Source organism: Pristis pectinata, chromosome 31 (assembly GCF_009764475.1).
Source record: "Pristis pectinata isolate sPriPec2 chromosome 31, sPriPec2.1.pri, whole genome shotgun sequence".
Taxonomy (NCBI): domain Eukaryota; kingdom Metazoa; phylum Chordata; class Chondrichthyes; order Rhinopristiformes; family Pristidae; genus Pristis; species Pristis pectinata.
The window spans coordinates 14,167,765-14,187,294 of record NC_067435.1 but is presented as its reverse complement, the minus strand read 5'-3'; the positions used below and the strand labels follow the sequence as shown (position 1 = coordinate 14,187,294).

The window sequence follows — 19,530 nt, the reverse complement described above, 5'->3', positions numbered from 1 at the left end:
TCATGATGAGGAACAGCTTCTTTCCCTCCGCCATCAGATTTCTGAACGGTCCATGAACACAACCTTGTTATTCCTCTTTTGCACTATTAATTTATTTTTGTAACATAGTAATTTTTATGTCTTGCACTATACTGCTGCCAAAAAAAACCCAACAAATTTCATGACATATGTCAGTGATAATAAACCTAATTCTGATGTGGCATCCTAGATGGCTCTCACATAGCTAGGTTCACCATTTGGTCCCTTCAATGACTGCATGAAGGTTATTCAAGAAACAGACACACAACACACTTAGAGAGGGACTATATCCTGGCAGCATATGACATGCTGTGCATCCACTTACATAGGCATTCATCTTGTGCTTTGAACTAACAACAGCCCAAGTCTTCCAACTGATTTATCTAAATTAAGCAAGATGAGGGACTGAAAGATGAAAGAAAAATATGAACAGAATCTAGTGAGTTAAATGGCTTCATTCAGCAAGAGCTGTAAAAATGGAACAATAACTTTAATGGTACAAAATATTTGGTGCAAAAAAAAAACTTCCTTAAACAATGAATTAAAACCTATTTGCTACAAACTGCCTCAGTTTTTGTACTTTGCTATGTGGATTTGCAAAGCTCACTGCTATGTCCCACGGCTGCAACCAGGCTGCTGGAAGTTCCCTCAGATTAATCACTATGAGTTTGTGCCCTTGGATTGATGCTGGACTTCACAGTACTTTTGGCGGTGAAAGCACAGGATGGGGACAGGGCTAAGATCCATTGACTGCAGAGGAGATTTTGACATCCCAGTGAGAATTATGAGTTTCCACACTGCCAACTGCATTCTTGTGGCACCATGCCATTATTGATCTGTGCATCTGCTGTTGCCCAGATCACAGGGCTCTCCTTGTAGCACTCCAGAACCTTCCAGACTAAGTAAAGAGATTTTAGACCTCATGGGTGGACAAATGCCCAGCTAGCTGCTGTTCCTGCTGCTAGTTCAGGGTTAGCAGAGCTCTGGAGGATTGAGACTGTGCCCAAGTGGAGGCAAAATATCCCCCATCATATTTCCTCAGCACTGCCATGGCCCACCAGAAAAGAGCATATCACCTCCAAGATGGAACAGAGGATCCCAGGTGAATGGGGATATGGAATCCTCCCTACTCATGAAATCAGTCTCACAGGCTGAACATCACTCCAGGCCTTTTACAATGCTTACCCAAAAGTCTCCTCCTAAAATCCTTCCATACCATGGGGTTCATCAGATTCCACCCTCCCCCCACCAACCTCCCCTGCCCCCGTGTCAGCACTACTGATGTTGCTTACCCCCATGCAGCCCAGATAGTTGCTTTCTTTCCTCTTCTGCCTGACTACAGCCCACTTGCACCTGCTGTGCTTCCTAGTGAAACATGCAATGCAAGCCTGATCTCCCCCCTCTTCAGTATCTGTGCTGATGCTGTGCAGGGATAACTGCACTGGTGCAATGGGATGCTCTTCAACTGCTGCAACCAGTGCCACCATCTCCTGCTCTTCAGTCAACTCCAGCAGCTTCTCTGGGACAGCAAGCTGTTGCTCACAGCTCCCTTTCCTGCCTCTTTGAAGAATGCCTAAATAAAATGTTAAGTGGTCCTGCAATGATGCTGAACCTCAAATATTATATCCCATCATGAAGGGTACCTCATAAATGCAATGAGAACATTTACACTGAACTTGGCACATTATAACCCTCAGGACTTAACACTTCCAGCTAACCAGCCTTTCTTCTTTGTATCAGAACTGACCAGTCCGAATGAAAGTTTATCAGCTAAAATGTTATTGTTTTTCCTCTCTCCAGAGACGCTATCTGACCTGCTGACTATCTCCAGCATTCTGTTTCGATTTCAGATTTCGAGCATCAGCAACGTTTTGCTCCTTGTGTTTGCACCTCAATTCAAGCATTGTTTTATTAATCTCTTCCTATTTACACCTTCTCTGGACTGACCATCTGTGACTAACTAGCCTTCAGCAGCTTCTCTTCAGCTGGCACCACCACCACTTGTGTCACTCAATCTCTCTTGGTCTCCACCCTCTCAGACATCCCTTTTATTTCCCTCCACCTTACTCTTTCTCTGCAACTTAAAACCAGTTTTATTTCCATCTTTTCTCAGTTCTAATGAAAGGTCATCGACCTGCAATGTTAGCTGTTTCTCTCTGACCTGCTAAATATTTCCAGCATTCCTTTTACTTGCAGGGTATTGTAGTCTGCATTATTTGTTAGCTATTTATTAATTATGTTGGAATGCTGAGCTCACACTGAATGTAATGACACAGGATAGACTGATATGACAGGACACGTCTGCAAGGACTAAGCATTTTCGACGAAGGCTGAAATCACCAATGATTGCGCAAGATTATGAGCATGTGTCTGATCACAAGCTTTGCCCACATATCTGTTGCTATACTAGGAGTGTTCACATCTTGCACTGTGCATCACAAGCATCCTTATTTATTGCTGCTTATGATAATTGACTGGGAATGGTATTCAAGTACATACAGTATACAAACTCCTCCTATGTGTTATTAGGCTTTCAGCTAATCTTATGTATTCTGCTGATCTTCCCTTTCTTATTTTCCATTGCTATTAACCTTCTAGTCATCTTTGTGCTTTTTTATATATTGTCTAATCTTCTGTCCTGCCACCTGTGTTGTGCAGATGTTTTTTTCTTTAAGATGATACCATCTTTCAGTTAACCATGGTTAGTGTGCCCTCTCCTTGGAATTTTTCTTGCTCATTGTGTGTTCTGAAAGATTCCCTTACATGTCTGTCACTGCTTCTCAACTGACCAGTCCCTTAATTTGTCAGTTCACCTTAGCTTTCATGGCCTCATAATTGTCTTATTTAAAAACTGATCAATCATATTATGATTGCTGCTCCCTCAGGGCACCCTCATTAGGAGGTCATTAATTAATCTCATTTTATTGCACGACATAAGATCTAGTAAGGCCAGCTCCACAACATACTATTTAAAAAAATTACCTGAAAACAATATGAATTCATCTGCAGTATATTTGACCACCTGATCTTTCCCATCTATATGTAGATTAAAATCCCCTGTGCTTATCACCATACCTTTCTGACAAGCTCCCATTATTTCTTCCTTTATACTCCATCCTACCATTTAGGAAGTGATAGAGGGGCCAGTACAGCAGTTGTACAAGTGATTATTTTTACTTTATTATTTCTCATCTCCACCCAAACCACTTCTACATCATTGTTTCCTGAACACAGGTCATCTCTTTCTATTGTACTAATTAACAGAGCCAGTCCTCCACCTTTCCCTGGCTTCCTGTCTCACTAAGGAGAGAGGTAGAGCAGCACAGAATGGGAGAGAGGGGACGGAGCAACAGGGAATGAGAGAGAGTAGTATGAATATGGCAAGGGAGAGAAGCAGCTTGTGTGTGTGCATGTACATGCACATACAGTGTGAATTGTATGGAAAGGCATTAGCAGAGTTTGAATCGAGGTGAAAACAAAAACTGTGGATATAATGAAGCAAACTTATATTGTGAGAACTCACCTTGACCAACCTTGTGAGGTCATTATATATCTTTTTGCAGTGCTGGCCAGCAGAGTGGGAAACGTCATTCCCTGACAGCCTCCTGCCTGTGTCACCAAAGACGTAGCCCAAGAGCACCTGCATGCTCTCTTGCACACAGTATGTCCCTCCAATGGGTGATGTGATCAACAAACCTGCAGAGGTTCCTATCAGTAAACCCAGGAGCACACTTCATGTCCTCGTGAATGGTGAAATCATGTGAAGGAAGCAGCAGTCTCTGGTAGCTGAGAGAACATTGAAGTCGTGTGTATGTTGGCAGTTGTGAAGAATTCAATTAGAGTTTTTCAGTAATACCTGATGTTTCTGGAACAGCATGACATTACAAAAAAAGCCTAGTAAAGCTTTTTCTTAAGAAATGGCAGTCAAATTTTGAGATATTTTTAAACAGTAGCGTTAGGGAGACATACAACCACATTTAAATGTGAATAAAACAGAATAGATATTTTAGTGCTCCCCATTATCAACTGCAACAAGAACCACTTCCACAGAACTGCTGTTTTGGTAGTGCAGTAATGCTCCAGTATTGTCCTTATAACAGTGCAGCTCTCCCCCAATGCTGCCCTGCAACAGTGAAGTCACTCAGTTTGGCCTCTCCGATGCTGCAGCACTTCCTTAGTACTGCTCTGTCAAAAGTGCACGGCTCTTTCAGAGTTGCCCCTCCAACAACATTATACTTCCTGAGTTTTGTGCTGAAATCTCTGGAGCAGATCTTAAATGCAAGATGCTGCCTTATGATACATGGAGTCTTTTCGAGTGTGCCAAAATATTACTGGGTCAAAAGATTATGTCAGAGCCACCAACTAAATCCACCAAGAGAACTAACCAGACATGGGAGGAACCATATCCATCAGAGCATCCAGACCCAACTCACTTCCCCTTCCTCACATTGTGCAACCAATCTGTGTACTGGATCATTGAGAAAGGCTGCTTCATGGACCTCTATTTTTTGGTATGTTGTAGGCTTACTAATTACATTAAAGGTTACAGTTTGCAGAGAACGGTCATATATAGTAAGAATAAATCTGATGGCGATAGCCAACTCGTTTACGTCAGAGGATACACAGCCGTTATGGCCCAGTAAGTTATGCACAGTAACAGCAGGACGAAGGTGACGAGTGGAAAGAGAAGAGAGGACATCATGTATCCAATGGCTCTGTGGAAAGAGAATGAAGAGAACATTGAAGCATGTAAGTGTTTTTAACCCAACACTCTTCCCCAAAAGCAACACTTACTGCATCTGAGCCAAAGGCTGTGACCTGGCACAGATAGCATTCACGAAAAAGTAATGCAAGCAGCCCTAGATCCTACAAACATCCAGCAGGTAAGGCAGCAACCAAGGAGAAAGAAAATGGAAATGTTTCAAGTCAATAACTTTTCATCAGAACCAGAAAAAGGTTAGAGTAAGTAAGATTAAAGAAACAGGGAAAGGGAGTGGAGTAAAGAACAAAAGGGAAAGTCTATGGAAATGCACAAAGCAGGCAAGGTTCAATGTTAAAAGGAGTGAAGGAGCAAAGCAAAATCTTATATTAGTGGAACCAGTATAATAACCAAAGATGTATTGAGAGGTGTAACTGGGAATAGCAAGATCATATCTGAAATTGTTGAACTGAATATTAAGTCTGGTAGGTGCCTAATGGGGAAAAGACAGTGGGACTGAGGCAAGGAATTAAACTGACAAGCAATCAAAAGCCTGGGGTCATGCTTCTGGATTGGATGGATGTGTTTCTGCAAAGCATCACAAACTCTCCAAATTGGCCTCTTCAATGTTGATGAAACCACAATGTGAGCAGTGAATACACAATATAGACTGAAAGAAATGCAAATAAATCACGGCTTCACTGCAAGTTGAGTTGGAGACAGGGCAGTGGGAAGAGAGACACAAGGGATTGCAGATGCTAGAATCTGGAGCAACACACAAAACACTAGAGGAACTCAGCAGGTCAGGCAGCATCTATGGAGGGAAACATTGACTGTCCATTTCCCTCCCTAGTTGCTGCCTGACCTGTTGAGTTCCTCCAGTGCTTTGTTACAGTGGGAAGAGAGAATGGATAGGGTAGAAAGGCAGATGTTGCTTTTGATGCATTTGCATGGAAAGATCTCTTGGGAAGAGGTGGGATGTTGGGAGTAATAGAGGATTAGACCAAGTATCATGGGACAAAGAGTTCAAGGCCCCAACTCTAACCACCCCTCTACTTCACCTCTACTGGGTTAGCTCCCACATCCTGCTTTAAACACTCTGCTCCACTCCATCGCCAGTGAAGTATGCGTGATCGACATTTACAAAATAATGTGGCAAAGCTTTTAGCACAGCCACCTCCCTCTTCAAACTACTCACTAAACCCCAATTACTTTAACCACTCTGGGACTTCTTCATCCATCCAAACCCCACTCTCCACCTCCAATGGTCTCCTTTAATCCTTACCCACCTTCTCCGGAATTACAATCTTACCTGCTTGCTTCCTTGATCAGGGCGATTGCAATGGCAATTCTTTTCCGTAAGAATATTAATATGAGAATGATGATAATTTCAACTATGATCAGAATGATCACTGCAACAAAAACAGCAGTAAATACTTAGTTGAGAGAACTGAAAGATATAATTCAGAAGTACAAACACTAAGGATGCCTCAAGATCTGGTTTTATTTACTTCTCATCCAGGAAATACATTCTGATTCACACAAGCCTCCTCTGTTTAACAAGACTGATTGCAATTCTCATTTTCAAACAATATTCCTGTCTGAGGGAGGAGCAGGATGAACAGTCTGCCTATCAATGGAGGCTGCAAAAAGGCAAGAACAAAGCAGCTGGCTCTGCAATTCAGCTACACTAAATATTTGTTAATGAAAATTGAATTTTGGTGAATCTGAACTAACCTGGATTAAAACAGAACTTGAAAAAGTTATGAGATTATAGTTAACTGAATTTTTTTTTAACTTAAGACAATACCAAACATGAGCAATCCACAATCCAAAGGACAAACCAAGATACGCTTTACATTTGAGCCCCTTAGATGTTTCTCAACATTCGAGTTATGAGAAGTGAAACACTAATTAAGATAAATTTAATAGATCAACACTAAAGATAAAAAAAAATTTACAGTATTTTACAACATTATTTCCAAGATTTAAAATTAAAATATTATTAAAACTGGCACAAAAAACGTGAGATATAGAAAAGAAACTGAAATTATAAACATCACCACTACTAAATCAGGAACTAGTTTACAACTAGTTTACTGATTATGTGCCACATTTGCAAAGCTTTTGTGAGAAAGACCATGCATAGTGGCTGCTGCAGCTCCTACAAAATCCTGTTAATCCATAGGCAGAAGCAGCAAACCAACATCGCCATCCAAATGGGATTAGAGTGAATGAGTACTTGATGGTCAGCATGGACACAGTGAGCTGAAAGACCCGTTTCTGTGCTCTATGACTCTACGAGCACCAATGGCCTTAGTGGATGGCCACATCATTTGCTTGTCCAACACTTGACATGTGAAATAGGCACTCTGTTCCAAGTCCCATCACAGTAATAGGTTACAGGTGGACAAAAAAAAAAATCTTATCCAAGTCCTTTTGGAAAAGTGGGAATAATTCGGCCATGGCTATTTAAAGTAGAGAAGGAGCATTTGAGATAGATCTGTGAACCTTGAGTCTATTCATCAGGGAACACACAGAAGCCCTGTGTGAATAGCAGGAGGAGGACACTACAATCTAAACTACCCACTCTTTTGCTCCTGCCAGCACCATCCATGTGAGTCTGCGAGTCTGATATCATCCTCATAAGCCAACTCGGAACCCACAGAACTGGTGTGAAAGCAAATCATCCTCTATTCTCAAGGACCACCCACTGCCTCAAGGCACAGTTCCACAAAAATTACACTGCCGAGGTGAGAAGGCATTGACCTCAAAAAATAAGACTTTACTTATCATAGCAGTTTCTTTAAATAGTGATCAACTGCAATTGCTTAAAGCCAAAAGCATGTCAAACCTCCCTGAAAATATCATAACTTAGCACAGAAATAGTCTGAAGTTATATTCATGACACAATTCCTGAGAACTGATATAGTGTTGATGAAGATTGGCCGAAGAGCACTGCATTAATTTCAAGCTGATGAGATCTCCAGACTCTCAAACCTCCCTATGGGGTGGGGATATTAAGAGGGTGAATCTCAGTCAGATATAGATGAAACCAGCAACATACTGCAATGTGGTGCAATGCACTATTACTCACTGAATGCAAGCCAGGTCTGCCGCAGGTGTAGGTACACACGTAGGTCGGTCTGCAAACCCAGGTCTTTGATGGTGACATCAGAACCTTGAACGCCTTTCAAACTTGCATATTCCGTGTAACAGTGATAAATTCCTACAAGAGGAAATTCATTAATTGATGCACCAGATCTAAACATTTCAGAAATGGGTTTCCTTTCCTGTTACCAGCCTCCAATTCCCCACAAATTCTTGCTCATGGTCAGTTTCTACTGTACTCCAAATAGAAGCTTAGATAGTGCATGCAGCTGGGCTATCTGAAAGGAGATATCACAGCCAATTCTCACCATAATCTTAAAATGTCATAAGTCAGTATATCCTTTCTAAATCTCACTTTCTTAGCCCAGGTTACTGGGCCAAATTCAGCTCAGGCTAACCTGGTCTCTGGACTCAGTACTGTATTGCAGTCCATACTGGGTGCAGCTACCCTTCGCAGATCCCACATCAAGCCCACTACCCTGGCTCACAATGGGCCCCGCTCCTTTGATCTAAGCCAAGAAGGTGCCTGCTAAGTCTGCCTTAGAGAAGAGCAGTCACCGGAAAGTTTGCTCCCTGGCAATCTTTGAAGAAGAGTGGTAACTTTTGACCTTGGGTCCGAACTGTTGACGTACCATAGCCAAGGGCCGCAATGACCAGCAGAATAGATAGCCACACCATCACTGTGGCAAGGTAGCGCAGCAACACAACGAAGATTAGACTAATTACCAGTGCGATGACCAGACCACTGTGGAAGAAAATAGCACTAAATCAGTCAACAACAGCTGAAACTTACACAGCGCATCATCCCAGATGCATCACAGGAATGCAATCGGATCCAAAAGAACATAAAGCCACATATGGAGATAATAGGACAGGTGACTAAAAGGTCAGTGAGAGAGGCTGAGGGAGGGAGCCGGAGAGGCTGAATAGGAACAGGCATGTGTTATTTAATTACTTACATCAAAATCCAGTACCAAGACTTGGTGTAATCTTCAAATATCTTCATTGCCACCTCTCTAGCTTCAAGAACACGATTTGCCCCCCTTTTAAAGACAAGATAGTTCATACCAACATTAAACTGATATTACAAACAGATGGACCATGGGAAAGTGGCAGAACTGGGCAATGTGGGGTTGAGGTCCTGGGGGAAGCAGGAAAGTATCCTAAGGAAATGATGCTCCAGGTGAGGAGGGCTTTTGCCCAGCCCAGGAACTCCCTAGGCTATAAGTGGCATCCCGAAAGTCAATCTGTTGGGATCTCTTAGCACTGCATAAACAAAACATGGAGCTCTAAGACCATTGGATCAGTGGATAAACACAATCCTACTTGACTTAATGGGCAAAATTGGCCAGCACCTTAAACGTTACTAATGTCGGCATCATGGAGTAATCCTTTATCAAGTCTGTATGCAAGGGATGGCATCCACACCCCTCCCCTACATCAAGTATCACAACAAGTTGGACACTGGCTTTCATGTGTGGATGCTGGTTCAGATCCAGCCTGAGTTATAGCAACGAACATTTTCCCCTTTTCTCTGCCACATTTAAGTGTTTGGGGTAGTTTCAAACCAGTTATTTTGGGAACTGGCACCCAATGCCAAATAAACTGATATTGTGAATAAGGTAGGTCATAGTGCAGTTTGATGTGTGCAGGCATTAGAAGCAGTCCTCTGAGGAGAGCTATAGGGCAATGGAAAGACTCCATTACCCTGTACCTAATAGGTATAGTAGAAGAACAAAACTGACCTTTATTACCTTGTGGGCAATTATCTGCTCAAACAAGTATGTTGCTTGAGAGATGAAGTGTGGCCAACACAGCAAATAAACCTCTTCCGGCAATTCAACACATCTCCATCCTCGCAACAGATTGCCAGACTAGATTATGTGCTTAAATCTGAGAACAGGGTTTGAACTTTCAATCTTCTGACTCAGCAGAAAGAGTGCCATGACTGAGCTAAAGCAATACATGCCTGACCCGAAACCACAGTATTAAACATGGTGCCTAACCCATGGTTTATCTGTTGTGGGAGAGCTCAATACTGGCACTGATAAATGTACCACTGTAGAAAGGTGCCCGTCCTCACTAGTGGGAGAGTCACAAACAAGGGTATATTGTTACAAAATAAGAGGCCAGTCATTTAAAATTGAGGTAAGTAGAAATTTTTTTTCCTTCAGAGGGTAGCGAATCTCTGAAATTCTCTGCCCTCCTGAGGGTGGTAAAGGCCAGATCAGCAGATATATTTAAGGTGGAGATAGATAAATATTTGAAAGGTCGAGGATTGAGGATTATGGGGAACTAGCACAGAAGAGGAGTTGAGGCCAGCATAGATCAGTCATGATCATATTGAATGGCAAAGTAGGTTTGAGAGGCCTGGTGGCTCTTACTTTCTTGTGTTGTCTCACCTCTGATACTAACATTCCCCCAGAACCATAAAATTCACACCAGAACTTGAAGAAAGTTTACGAACTTAGCTCCTTCCAGCAGCTGTGTAGCATTCACAATTCCTCCATCGGCGAGATTAAAATTGGTCTGGTTGTTGATCATAATCACACCCTTATTGGTTTCAAGGGCAGGGAAGCATCTCCGGACAACTGCAGAGAACAAGAGGTTAAAGTAAGCCTTGGAAGATTAGAAATACTGCTCATCGAAGTTCCACTAGTAGCACCAAGAATCCATTCAATCCAATCTGTGCTCTCATTTTAGACTTCTGTGATCATGTTAAAAGGAATTTAAAGAAAGGACAGGGTAAGCTCTTAGAGCTGCAGAATCAAACCTCAAAATACTTACAAGGCTTGCTGGGAGTTAGAAAGGTAGGACAGTCCTGATCCCGTAATACTTCTGCAGGTGACTGAAAGGCAAAGAGTGACCAGAGTTTAATATAGTTGATTTACAAGCATGTATCCTGCATGTTGTACTTTCCTTCTGTGAGACACACCGTTAATTTTTAACCCCAAGCTCACTAAACCCATTTCTGGCTGGAAAATATACATGATTCCACAGAATAAATATGGACCTTGGCAGGGTGTAGGTAACCATAGGTGCACCTACCCCATCTCAAATAGCTGCTAGCTAGAGGGTTATTCTATAGCCTCCTGACTGACTGAATGATCTTTTGCCCTGAGTAGCACTGATCCACATGGCTGCATGTCTGGGGTTCCATCACAGACACAACCATTAGCTGTAGACAAAAGGAAATCAGCCAAAATCGTAATCCAAACATTATCCAGTGTGTGTAGACACCAGACAATCACAGCATTGCCACACTCTATAACTCTATTTCTGCCATCACTGACTGTCTGGACTCACCAAAGAAACCGGCCCTTGGGAAACCACCTGAGACAGTACAAAGCAGCTGTACCTCAGGGAAAGTTCAGCACCTCCAGTAGCAGCAAGAACAATAATCCAGGAAGAGTCAGTAGCTTTAGGTAGGGTTGGGGTGGTGGTTCTACTGCACCAGTTTAATACCAAGAACAAAATCTCATAGAAAGGACAAGTTAGGATAGTGCAACTCACTTTGCTGGAATCATTAAAGCCTGGTTTACAGTACTGGATGTACTTATTCCACTTCTCTCGGGAACGGTGAGCAGTGAGGTAGCTTTCAAAACTTTCTGGGCATTTTTTAACACAGATCTGCAAAAAACAAAGGCAATTGGATCAGCCAAGTACAGGTAATAATCCAGATATTTTGCAAAAATGTTCATAGCTTTAACATAGTTACATGCATGTGTACTTTAGAATGAACCTGGTGCAAGCATCAGAAACTCTTATCAAATACAGCAGATCTTCAGTCTGAATTTTTTTGGGCCCAGGGAGAAGGCAAAAAACTAATATATTCAAATTACCAAAACTGACCTTTGCTAATCTTTAACAATTATGTCTCTGTATAACCAATATAATTTTTAAATGATATAACACTATGCAAATATACACTATGTAAAACATTTCTTGTACTTATCCAAATACATGAGATCTGGTAACAACAGGAAACTGAAATCCAGAAACTCTCATTCTATTTAGCAGAAATGATAAACGTGTGAGCATTCATACTTTGGATTATTTTGATTATGGATTCTGTATATTCAGACTGGAAATCATCTTCAGTACAATGATTAGATACAGATTAAAATTTCCTCTACACTTCCCATCAAACATTCCAAGTTAGCTACAGAAAAAAGCTCCTCCTATAATTTCCACTACCTTCTAGGATGGTGTAGTATAGTTCTGATTCAGGGTAATGTTGCTTTATTCTGCACTTTATTTTCTACTCTGTCCACCCAATGTAACAGACTAACATCTGTCATTTTTTTGCACAAAAATTTCAGAAGAGATTTCATTCCTTTAATTGCAAGGCAGTGATACTTGGCTATTCCCATTCAGAAAGCAGCAATTTTCTTACCTGTGTTGTTGGGCACTGTAATTTCAGCAGTGACAGAGGGCTGGCACACTTGAGAATGTTGAAGTAAAACAAAAATGGTTTATGTCTGAAAAAGACAGGAATAAAGAGAGAAGTGAACTAAATAGACATTGCAATGTCACTGCGTTAAACAGCATTTGCTGCGGATTATTGGTGTACATTCTGAAAACTAACATTAGATTTGCAACAACTTGACTCCTGCTTCTCAGCTATGTGCTGCCTTACATTACTCTGCATCCTCTTCACCATGGTGGGGTACCAGCCACATGTCAATTGCTGAGCTACCTTCTCCAAGTGATCATCCTCTCTCTGACAACCCTACTAGTGATTGCCAACAAGGAATTTGAATTGCAAACATCTCCCTACCACACCAGATCTTGTTCTGATAAAATTAGCAAGGGTTAGAGCACCATCTTGACATATTTTTCTTTTTCTCAGGTCCAATGGATCATTCTAGAATTTGAACAGCTTGTGATGCAAAGACATTGAATCTGGGATCTTCGCGTTTTAAATTGCCAAGTGTCATACCAAGCAGAGCTCCACCAATGAGTGGAGTTATTCCAGTGAAAAGAAGAGAACTCACTCATTTAAGCTTCCAATTTGACCACAGAACTCCCCGCGGCTGTCAGTTGGATAGATCACTTTCCGAGGGTCTCCATATGTCCAGGCTAATAAAAAAAACAGGCTTTCACCAATAATCATCATATATCATATACAGCAAAAAAATGTTCCTTTATTATTTAGAAAAGGAGGACAACTACCTATAGATCAGCACAGTAAGCAGCCATTATCTGAGGACCCTATGAAAAGCCTCCTCCAGCACTAACCAAACAGAACCCCAAGGGTCACAACCAAATTAACTTCACCCTCAAATGAATCCTATACTTCATGCACAAACTAGCAAATACCCTGCAGGGATTTGTCACTAATATAGATATGAGAGGAAAATCTTTATTTTAAGAAAGTGCAAATAGCTCTTCCTCTAATATATACTTCCCTCTGAAAAGAAAAGCTGGTCAGCAGTTAACAAATCACATTAAAAAGGCATTCAGGATAAATGCACCACTACAAAAAGGTTTTACAGACTTAACTGTTCTGCCAAGTTGAAATTAATATTTGAAGCACAAAGGGGGAGATGGCAGGAAATGTACTCAAAGGGTGAATAGAATATAGAATACATCAATAGCAGCTGACAAATGTAATGAGAAAAAAGGGTCAGCAAGGAAGGTCCATGCTGTGACTTGCATTTCAGCATACTGGGTTCTTTCTGCATAAAACTGAAGGGCTCTATAAATTGCGTTCCCTCAGCATACACTGTAGGAAGACTATTCCAGCTCGGTAAAAAAATAGGTGGAAGGTCAAGACCTAAAAATTCATTACCTCCCAACTCTCAGCAGTCATATGAAAAGAGTAGGTGGCACTTGTTCCATCATCAGTAAGATCAAGGCTAATCGTGCGTCTTCTCCATTTTCCCCTCTGGCCTCTCACCTTCCCCATCATTAGTAAGATCATAGGTGATCCTGTGCCTGATCCTTTTTCTCACCTGGTCACCTAGTCCCCAATTCCCTTAGCATTCAGTACTATTAGCTGTCAATGTCACTTGAGTCCAGTTTTGGAACTCCAAGTCCAAACTTCAAATTGGCAGAACAGGTAGTCTGTAAAACCTTTTTGCTGTGGTGTATTTATCCTGAATCCCTTTCTAAAGCGATTTGTTAACTGCTGACCAGCTTTTCTCTTGGGGGGGGGGGGGGGGAAACGTACTTTAGAGGAAAAGTTATTTGTATACTAAAGCTACACCTTAGCATCATAGAGTGCCACAGCTCAAGGTGGCAGCTCATTGCCACCTTCCCAAAGGCAACCGGGGTGGGCAGTAATTGCTGGCCTTGCCACCAACATCCACATCTGTTATTCAAAGAAGCTGGTGCAGTATTTTTGGAGCATTCAGCCCATAACAGGTATCTTCCCCATGATCAGTACTAAGGTGGCCAACACCTTTTGCCATTGCATATCATACATGATAGGAAGAACCTATAATCTGTGTACATGGCATAACATGACTGGCAGTCAATACAATTTTGTTTCTGAATAAATAACATCATCTGCTCACTCTACAATCTTCTAATTAACAATGTATGGTTTATGCTCCTGGAAACTTCATTTGTTGTTAATAAACAGGCTTTAAATAAAGACTTTGTTTTGACAAAAGAACAATGTCCCGGGGCTGTTTAGCTTTAAGTCTCTGGAGATCTTGTCAGTGTTCGTTAACACTAGGCTTCATTCCAGATCTCAAGGAAAGACGAAAACCTCTTAATGCAACCTCAAATGTTTTGGAACACTAATTCATTCACTCTATAAGACAAAAAACAAATAGAGAGCTTCAAGAGGAGGATGGTAGGCAATTCATAGAACCAGAAATGCAAACAAAATAGGCAAATACTACATGAGGCCTGGTTTAGTCAAATCAAAACAAAGCTCTGTTTTAAGGAATCCTTAAAGGAAATAAACTTTTATCATCTTCCCTGCTTGTTAAGCTGCAGGGAGGGTGGAGAAGGAGGGGTGTTCTGACACGATGAAACCGGAGTGACCATGTAGATGAACTGGAAACAATATTTTCTGGTCAATGAGTGAATAGGAGTAGTCAGAGAGAGAGAGAACGTAGACAAAAGAACATAGACAAAGGAATGTAGGAGCTGCAAAATGCAGAGCAGGAAGAAATTGCCGGCAGGTCAGGAAATATTTACTCGGTTGCAGAAATCATTTACTAGGTTGGTTCCTGGGATGACTGGATTGATGAATGAAGAAAGAATAAGAAGTCAGGCTTATAATCATTTAAGTATAGAAGAATGAGAGATTGAAACATAAAAGATTCTGAGAAGGGTTGACAAGGTGGATGCTGAGAGGATGATTTTATTAGGGTATCCAGAACTAGAGGGCATAGTTTCAGAATAAGGGGTTGCCCATTTATGGCAGATGAGAAGGAATTTCTTCTCTCAGAGGGCCTTGAATTGTTGGAATTCTCTTTCCCAGAGGGCAGTATGGTCAAAATCATTGAATATTTTCAAGGCGAAGATTGGCAGAAATTTCAACTACATAGGAGCCAAGTGGTATGGAGATGGAGTAACAAAGTGATATTGAGACCAAGATTGGATCAGCCATAGTCTTACTGAATGACAAAGAAGTCTCAAGGGGCTGACTGGCCTACTCCCGGAAAAAATTCTAGGCAACAGAATTTATTTGGATTTGGAAAGGCAGGGACTGATTAGGGACAGTCACTGTGGCTTTGTGCATAAGAAATCCTGTCTCACTTATTTGACTGAGTTTTTTTTGAAGCAGTTACTAAGGAAAGTGATGGGAGCAGGACAGTAAATGTTGTCTACATAGACTTTAGTAAGGTCTTTGACAAGGTAGGCGATTCCAGAAGGCTAGAGCACATGGGCTCCTCAGCAAACTGGCAAATTGGATCTAAAACTAGTTTGGTGAAAGGAGACAGGTGGTAGTGGTGGGATGCTTTTCTGATTGGAAGTCTGTGACCTGTGGTGTGCTGCAAGGATTGGTGCTGGGACCTTTGATATTTATGATATACATTAGCAACTTGGATGTGAATGTTGGAGGTATAGTCAGTAAGTTTGTGGATGACAAGAAAATTGGTTCTGTCCTAGATAGGCTACATCAGGACATAGATCGACTGCAGAGTTGGACAGAGCAATGGCAGATAGAATTTAATCCTGAAAAGTGGGAGGTGATGCAGTTTTGGAAGTCAAGTAAGAGTGGGGAACTGAGGGGTATTATTTGACAGAAAGAACAAGGGGTGCAAGTCCACAGATCCCCAAAAGTGACAACACAGGTGGTGAAGAAGGCGTATGGTATGCTTGTGTTCATTGGATAGGACATAGAATATAAGAGTTGGGATGTCACATTACTTGACATGTTAATATTGGTTAGGCTGTACTTGCAATAACGTGTGTAGTCTGGGTCGTCACATTATAGGAAGGGTGCAATTGCACTGGAGAGGCTACAGAGCAGACTGCGCAGGCGCGTGACGTCACTCGGAAGCGCGCGGGCGATTTAAAAGTCAGAGGTTTACCTTCAACTTTCTTTCCAGCGACCAGAGAGTGGAGCGTGGAGAAATTAACGAGGAGCGAGATTTTTTTTCTTTCCAGCGTTTGGGATAGCGGCGACTGACTGCGCAGGTGCGTGACGTCACTCGGAAGCGCGCGGGCAATTTAAAAAGCAGACCACCATATCCAGCGGGCAGTGTCGGAGCGGGCAGCGGAGTGAGAGGGAGCAGAGTGGGTTCGGCTTTGGCTCAATGGGCTTCGACGAGAGCGGGTAAGAGGCGAGACTTATAGAGAGGGGGTGAGTTATTAGTTTATTTGTTGAACTCAGTGGTATTCAGCAGTATGCATCTGGGGTTGGTCTTATGTTTGGAGTGTCAGATGTGGGGACCCTGGGAGACTACCAGACTCCCCTATAACTACGTCTGCGCAAAGTGCACCGAGATGCGGCTCCTCAAGGAACGGATTGAGAGTCTGGAGCAGCAGCTCGATGACCTTCGGTTGGTTAGGGAGAGCAAGCAGGAAATAGACAGGAGTTATAAAGAGTTTGTAGACAGCACCTCTGTGGCGGTCCCCCTCAAAAACCGATATCTCATTTTAGATTCCGTTGGAGAGGATGACCTGATAGAGGAAGACCTCAGCAATCGGGACCTTGGCACCATGCCTGGTACTGTGGTCCAGCGGAGGAAGCGAAATGCAGTGGTTATTGGGGATTCTATAGTAAGGGGTACGGATAGCAGATTCTGCGATACCGACAATGAATCTCGGATGGTGTGTTGCCTCCCTGGTGCCAGGGTATGGGATATCACGGACCGGGTCCAGAATATTCTGAGGGGTGAGGGTGAGCAGCCAGAAGTCTTGGTACATGTAGGTACCAATGATGTAGGTACCAATGACATAGGTAGAAAAAGAGAAGAGGTCCTGAAGGAGGAAAACAAGGCGTTAGGGAGAAGGTTGAGAAGTAGGACCTTAAGGGTAGTAATCTCAGGATTACTACCTGTGCCACGTGTCAATGATAGAAAGAATAGAAAGCTCTGGCAGATGAATGTGTGGCTGAGTGACTGGTGCAGGGGGCAGGGCTTCAGAATTATGGATAATTGGGACCTTTTTTGGGGGAGGCCTGACCTATTCGCTAAGGATGGGTTGCACCTAAACTCCAAAGGGTCCAATATCCTGGCGGGAATGTTTAATTTAGCTGTAGGGGAGGGTTTAAACTGACCTGGCAGGGGGATGGAAACCAGGATGTTAGGTTACAAGATGCTAAGGTAAGGGAGGAAGTTTATAGAAACAAGTCCAATGAGGATGGCAAGAAGGACAGGCAGGTGAGAAGTCAGGATAATTTGCTGAATAATAGAAGTACAACAAATCAGGATGTTAGGATACAGAATGTTAGGATAGAGGACGAGGTATATAGGAACATGTCTAAGATAGTATGTAGTGAAGATGGTAAGAAGGATAGATAGGTGAAAAGTCAGGATAATCTGCTGAACAATAGAAGTACAACAAAATCAATAGCAGACACCGGACTAAACGTACTATATTTAGATGCACGTAGCATTAGGAATAAAGTAGATGACCTAGTGGCACAACTACAGGTTAATAAATATGACATTGTGGCAATCACCGAGTCATGGCTTCATGATGGATGTGTTTGGGAACTGAATATCCAGGGGTACACAGTGTATAGGAAGGATAAGTGGGTAGGCAGAGGGGGAGGTGTGGCCATGATGGTTAGTAGCGATATAAAATCAATAGAAAGGAGGGACATTGGGTCAGAGGAGGTGGAATCCTTATGGGTGGAGCTAAGAAATAGCAAGCGTAAAAGGACAATAGTAGCAGTCATATATAGGCCCCCTAATAGCAGTCAGGAAGTGGACGATAAGTTACAGTTTGAGATAGAAAAAGCATGCCAGAGTGACAATCTGAAGATAATTATGGGGGATTTTAACATGAAGGTGGGCTGGGAAATTCAGCAAGGCGGTAGAACTCAGGAGAGTGAGTTTGTGGAATGTCTAAGGGACATTTTTCTGGAACACCTTGTTGATGAGCCCACCAGGGGATCAGCTGTTTTGGATTGGGTGCTGTGCAATGAACCAGAGGTGATTAGGGAACTAAATGTAAAGGAACCACTGGGAACCAGTGATCACAATATGATTGAGTTCAGTTTCAAGTTTGAGAAGGAGAAGCTGATAACTGGTGTATCGATATTTCAGTGGAACAAAGGAAATTACAATGGTATGAGAGAAGAGTTGGCCCAAATTGATTGGAAGAGTAAGCTAGCTGGAGGGACGGCGGAGGAGAAATGGAAGGAATTTCTACAGGAAATAAGGAAAATGCAGGATAGATATATTCCAAGAAAAAAGGTTTTGAATGGAAAAAAGGCACAAATGTGGATAACGAGAGAGGTGAAAGCTAAAATAAAAGCAAAAGGGGTGGCGTACAAAGACGCAAAAATTAGTGGGAAAACAGAAGACTGAGAAGCTTTTAAAAACCTGCAGAGAGAAACTAAGAAGGTCATTAGGAAAGAAAAGATGAATTATGAAAGGAAGTTGGCGGATAACATTCGAAAGGATACTAAGAGTTTTTTTAAATACATAAGGAGTAAAAGAGAGACACAGGTTGATATAGGACCAATTGATAACGTTGCAGGAGATATTATAATGGATGATAGAGAGATGGCAGAGGAATTGAATGAGTATTTTGCATCGGTCTTCACTGTGGAGAACATCAGCAATGTGCCGGTTAGTCAGGAGTCTCACGAAATGGAACTGAGTTCAGTTAAGATTACTAGGGAGAAGGTGCTAGGAAAACTAAATGGGCTAAAGACTGATAAGTCTCCGGGACCAGATGAGGTGCATCCCCGGGTTCTGAAGGAGGTGGCTTTAGAGATAGCGGAGGCATTGGTGATAATTTTCCAGGAATCGATAGATTCCGACATGGTTCCGGAGGACTGGAGGGTCGCAAATGTAGTTCCACTGTATAAGAAAGGAGGGAGGCAGCATAAAAGAAATTACAGACCTATTAGTCTGACATCAGTCGTGGGAAAGTTATTGGAATCTATCCTCAAGGATGGGGTTACGGAATACCTAGAGGCGCAAGGCAAGATAGGTCCTAGCCAACATGGTTTTGTGAAGGGAAGATCCTGCCTGACCAACCTATTGGAGTTTTTTGAAGAAATCACAGGTAGGGTGGATAAGGGAGAGGCGGTAGATGTTGTGTATTTAGACTTTCAA

The 19,530-nt window shown here is 42.2% G+C and overlaps 1 protein-coding gene across 3 annotated transcripts in view; it reads right to left on the bottom strand.

The window, feature by feature from the left end:
* Positions 1-19,530, bottom strand: part of slc44a2 (solute carrier family 44 member 2) — a 76,471-nt gene that overhangs the window by 17,722 nt on the left and 39,219 nt on the right. For all 3 annotated transcript variants that reach the window (XM_052042122.1, XM_052042120.1, XM_052042121.1), the window contains exons 4-13: positions 12,826-12,910; positions 12,225-12,309; positions 11,342-11,458; positions 10,616-10,676; positions 10,296-10,419; positions 8,788-8,871; positions 8,461-8,573; positions 7,815-7,946; positions 6,030-6,129; positions 4,641-4,733 (exon numbers count right to left, since the gene is read on the bottom strand). In XM_052042122.1, the coding sequence (XP_051898082.1) occupies positions 4,641-4,733; positions 6,030-6,129; positions 7,815-7,946; positions 8,461-8,573; positions 8,788-8,871; positions 10,296-10,419; positions 10,616-10,676; positions 11,342-11,458; positions 12,225-12,309; positions 12,826-12,910 (994 nt within the window). The remainder of the gene's footprint in view (positions 1-4,640; positions 4,734-6,029; positions 6,130-7,814; positions 7,947-8,460; positions 8,574-8,787; positions 8,872-10,295; positions 10,420-10,615; positions 10,677-11,341; positions 11,459-12,224; positions 12,310-12,825; positions 12,911-19,530) is intronic.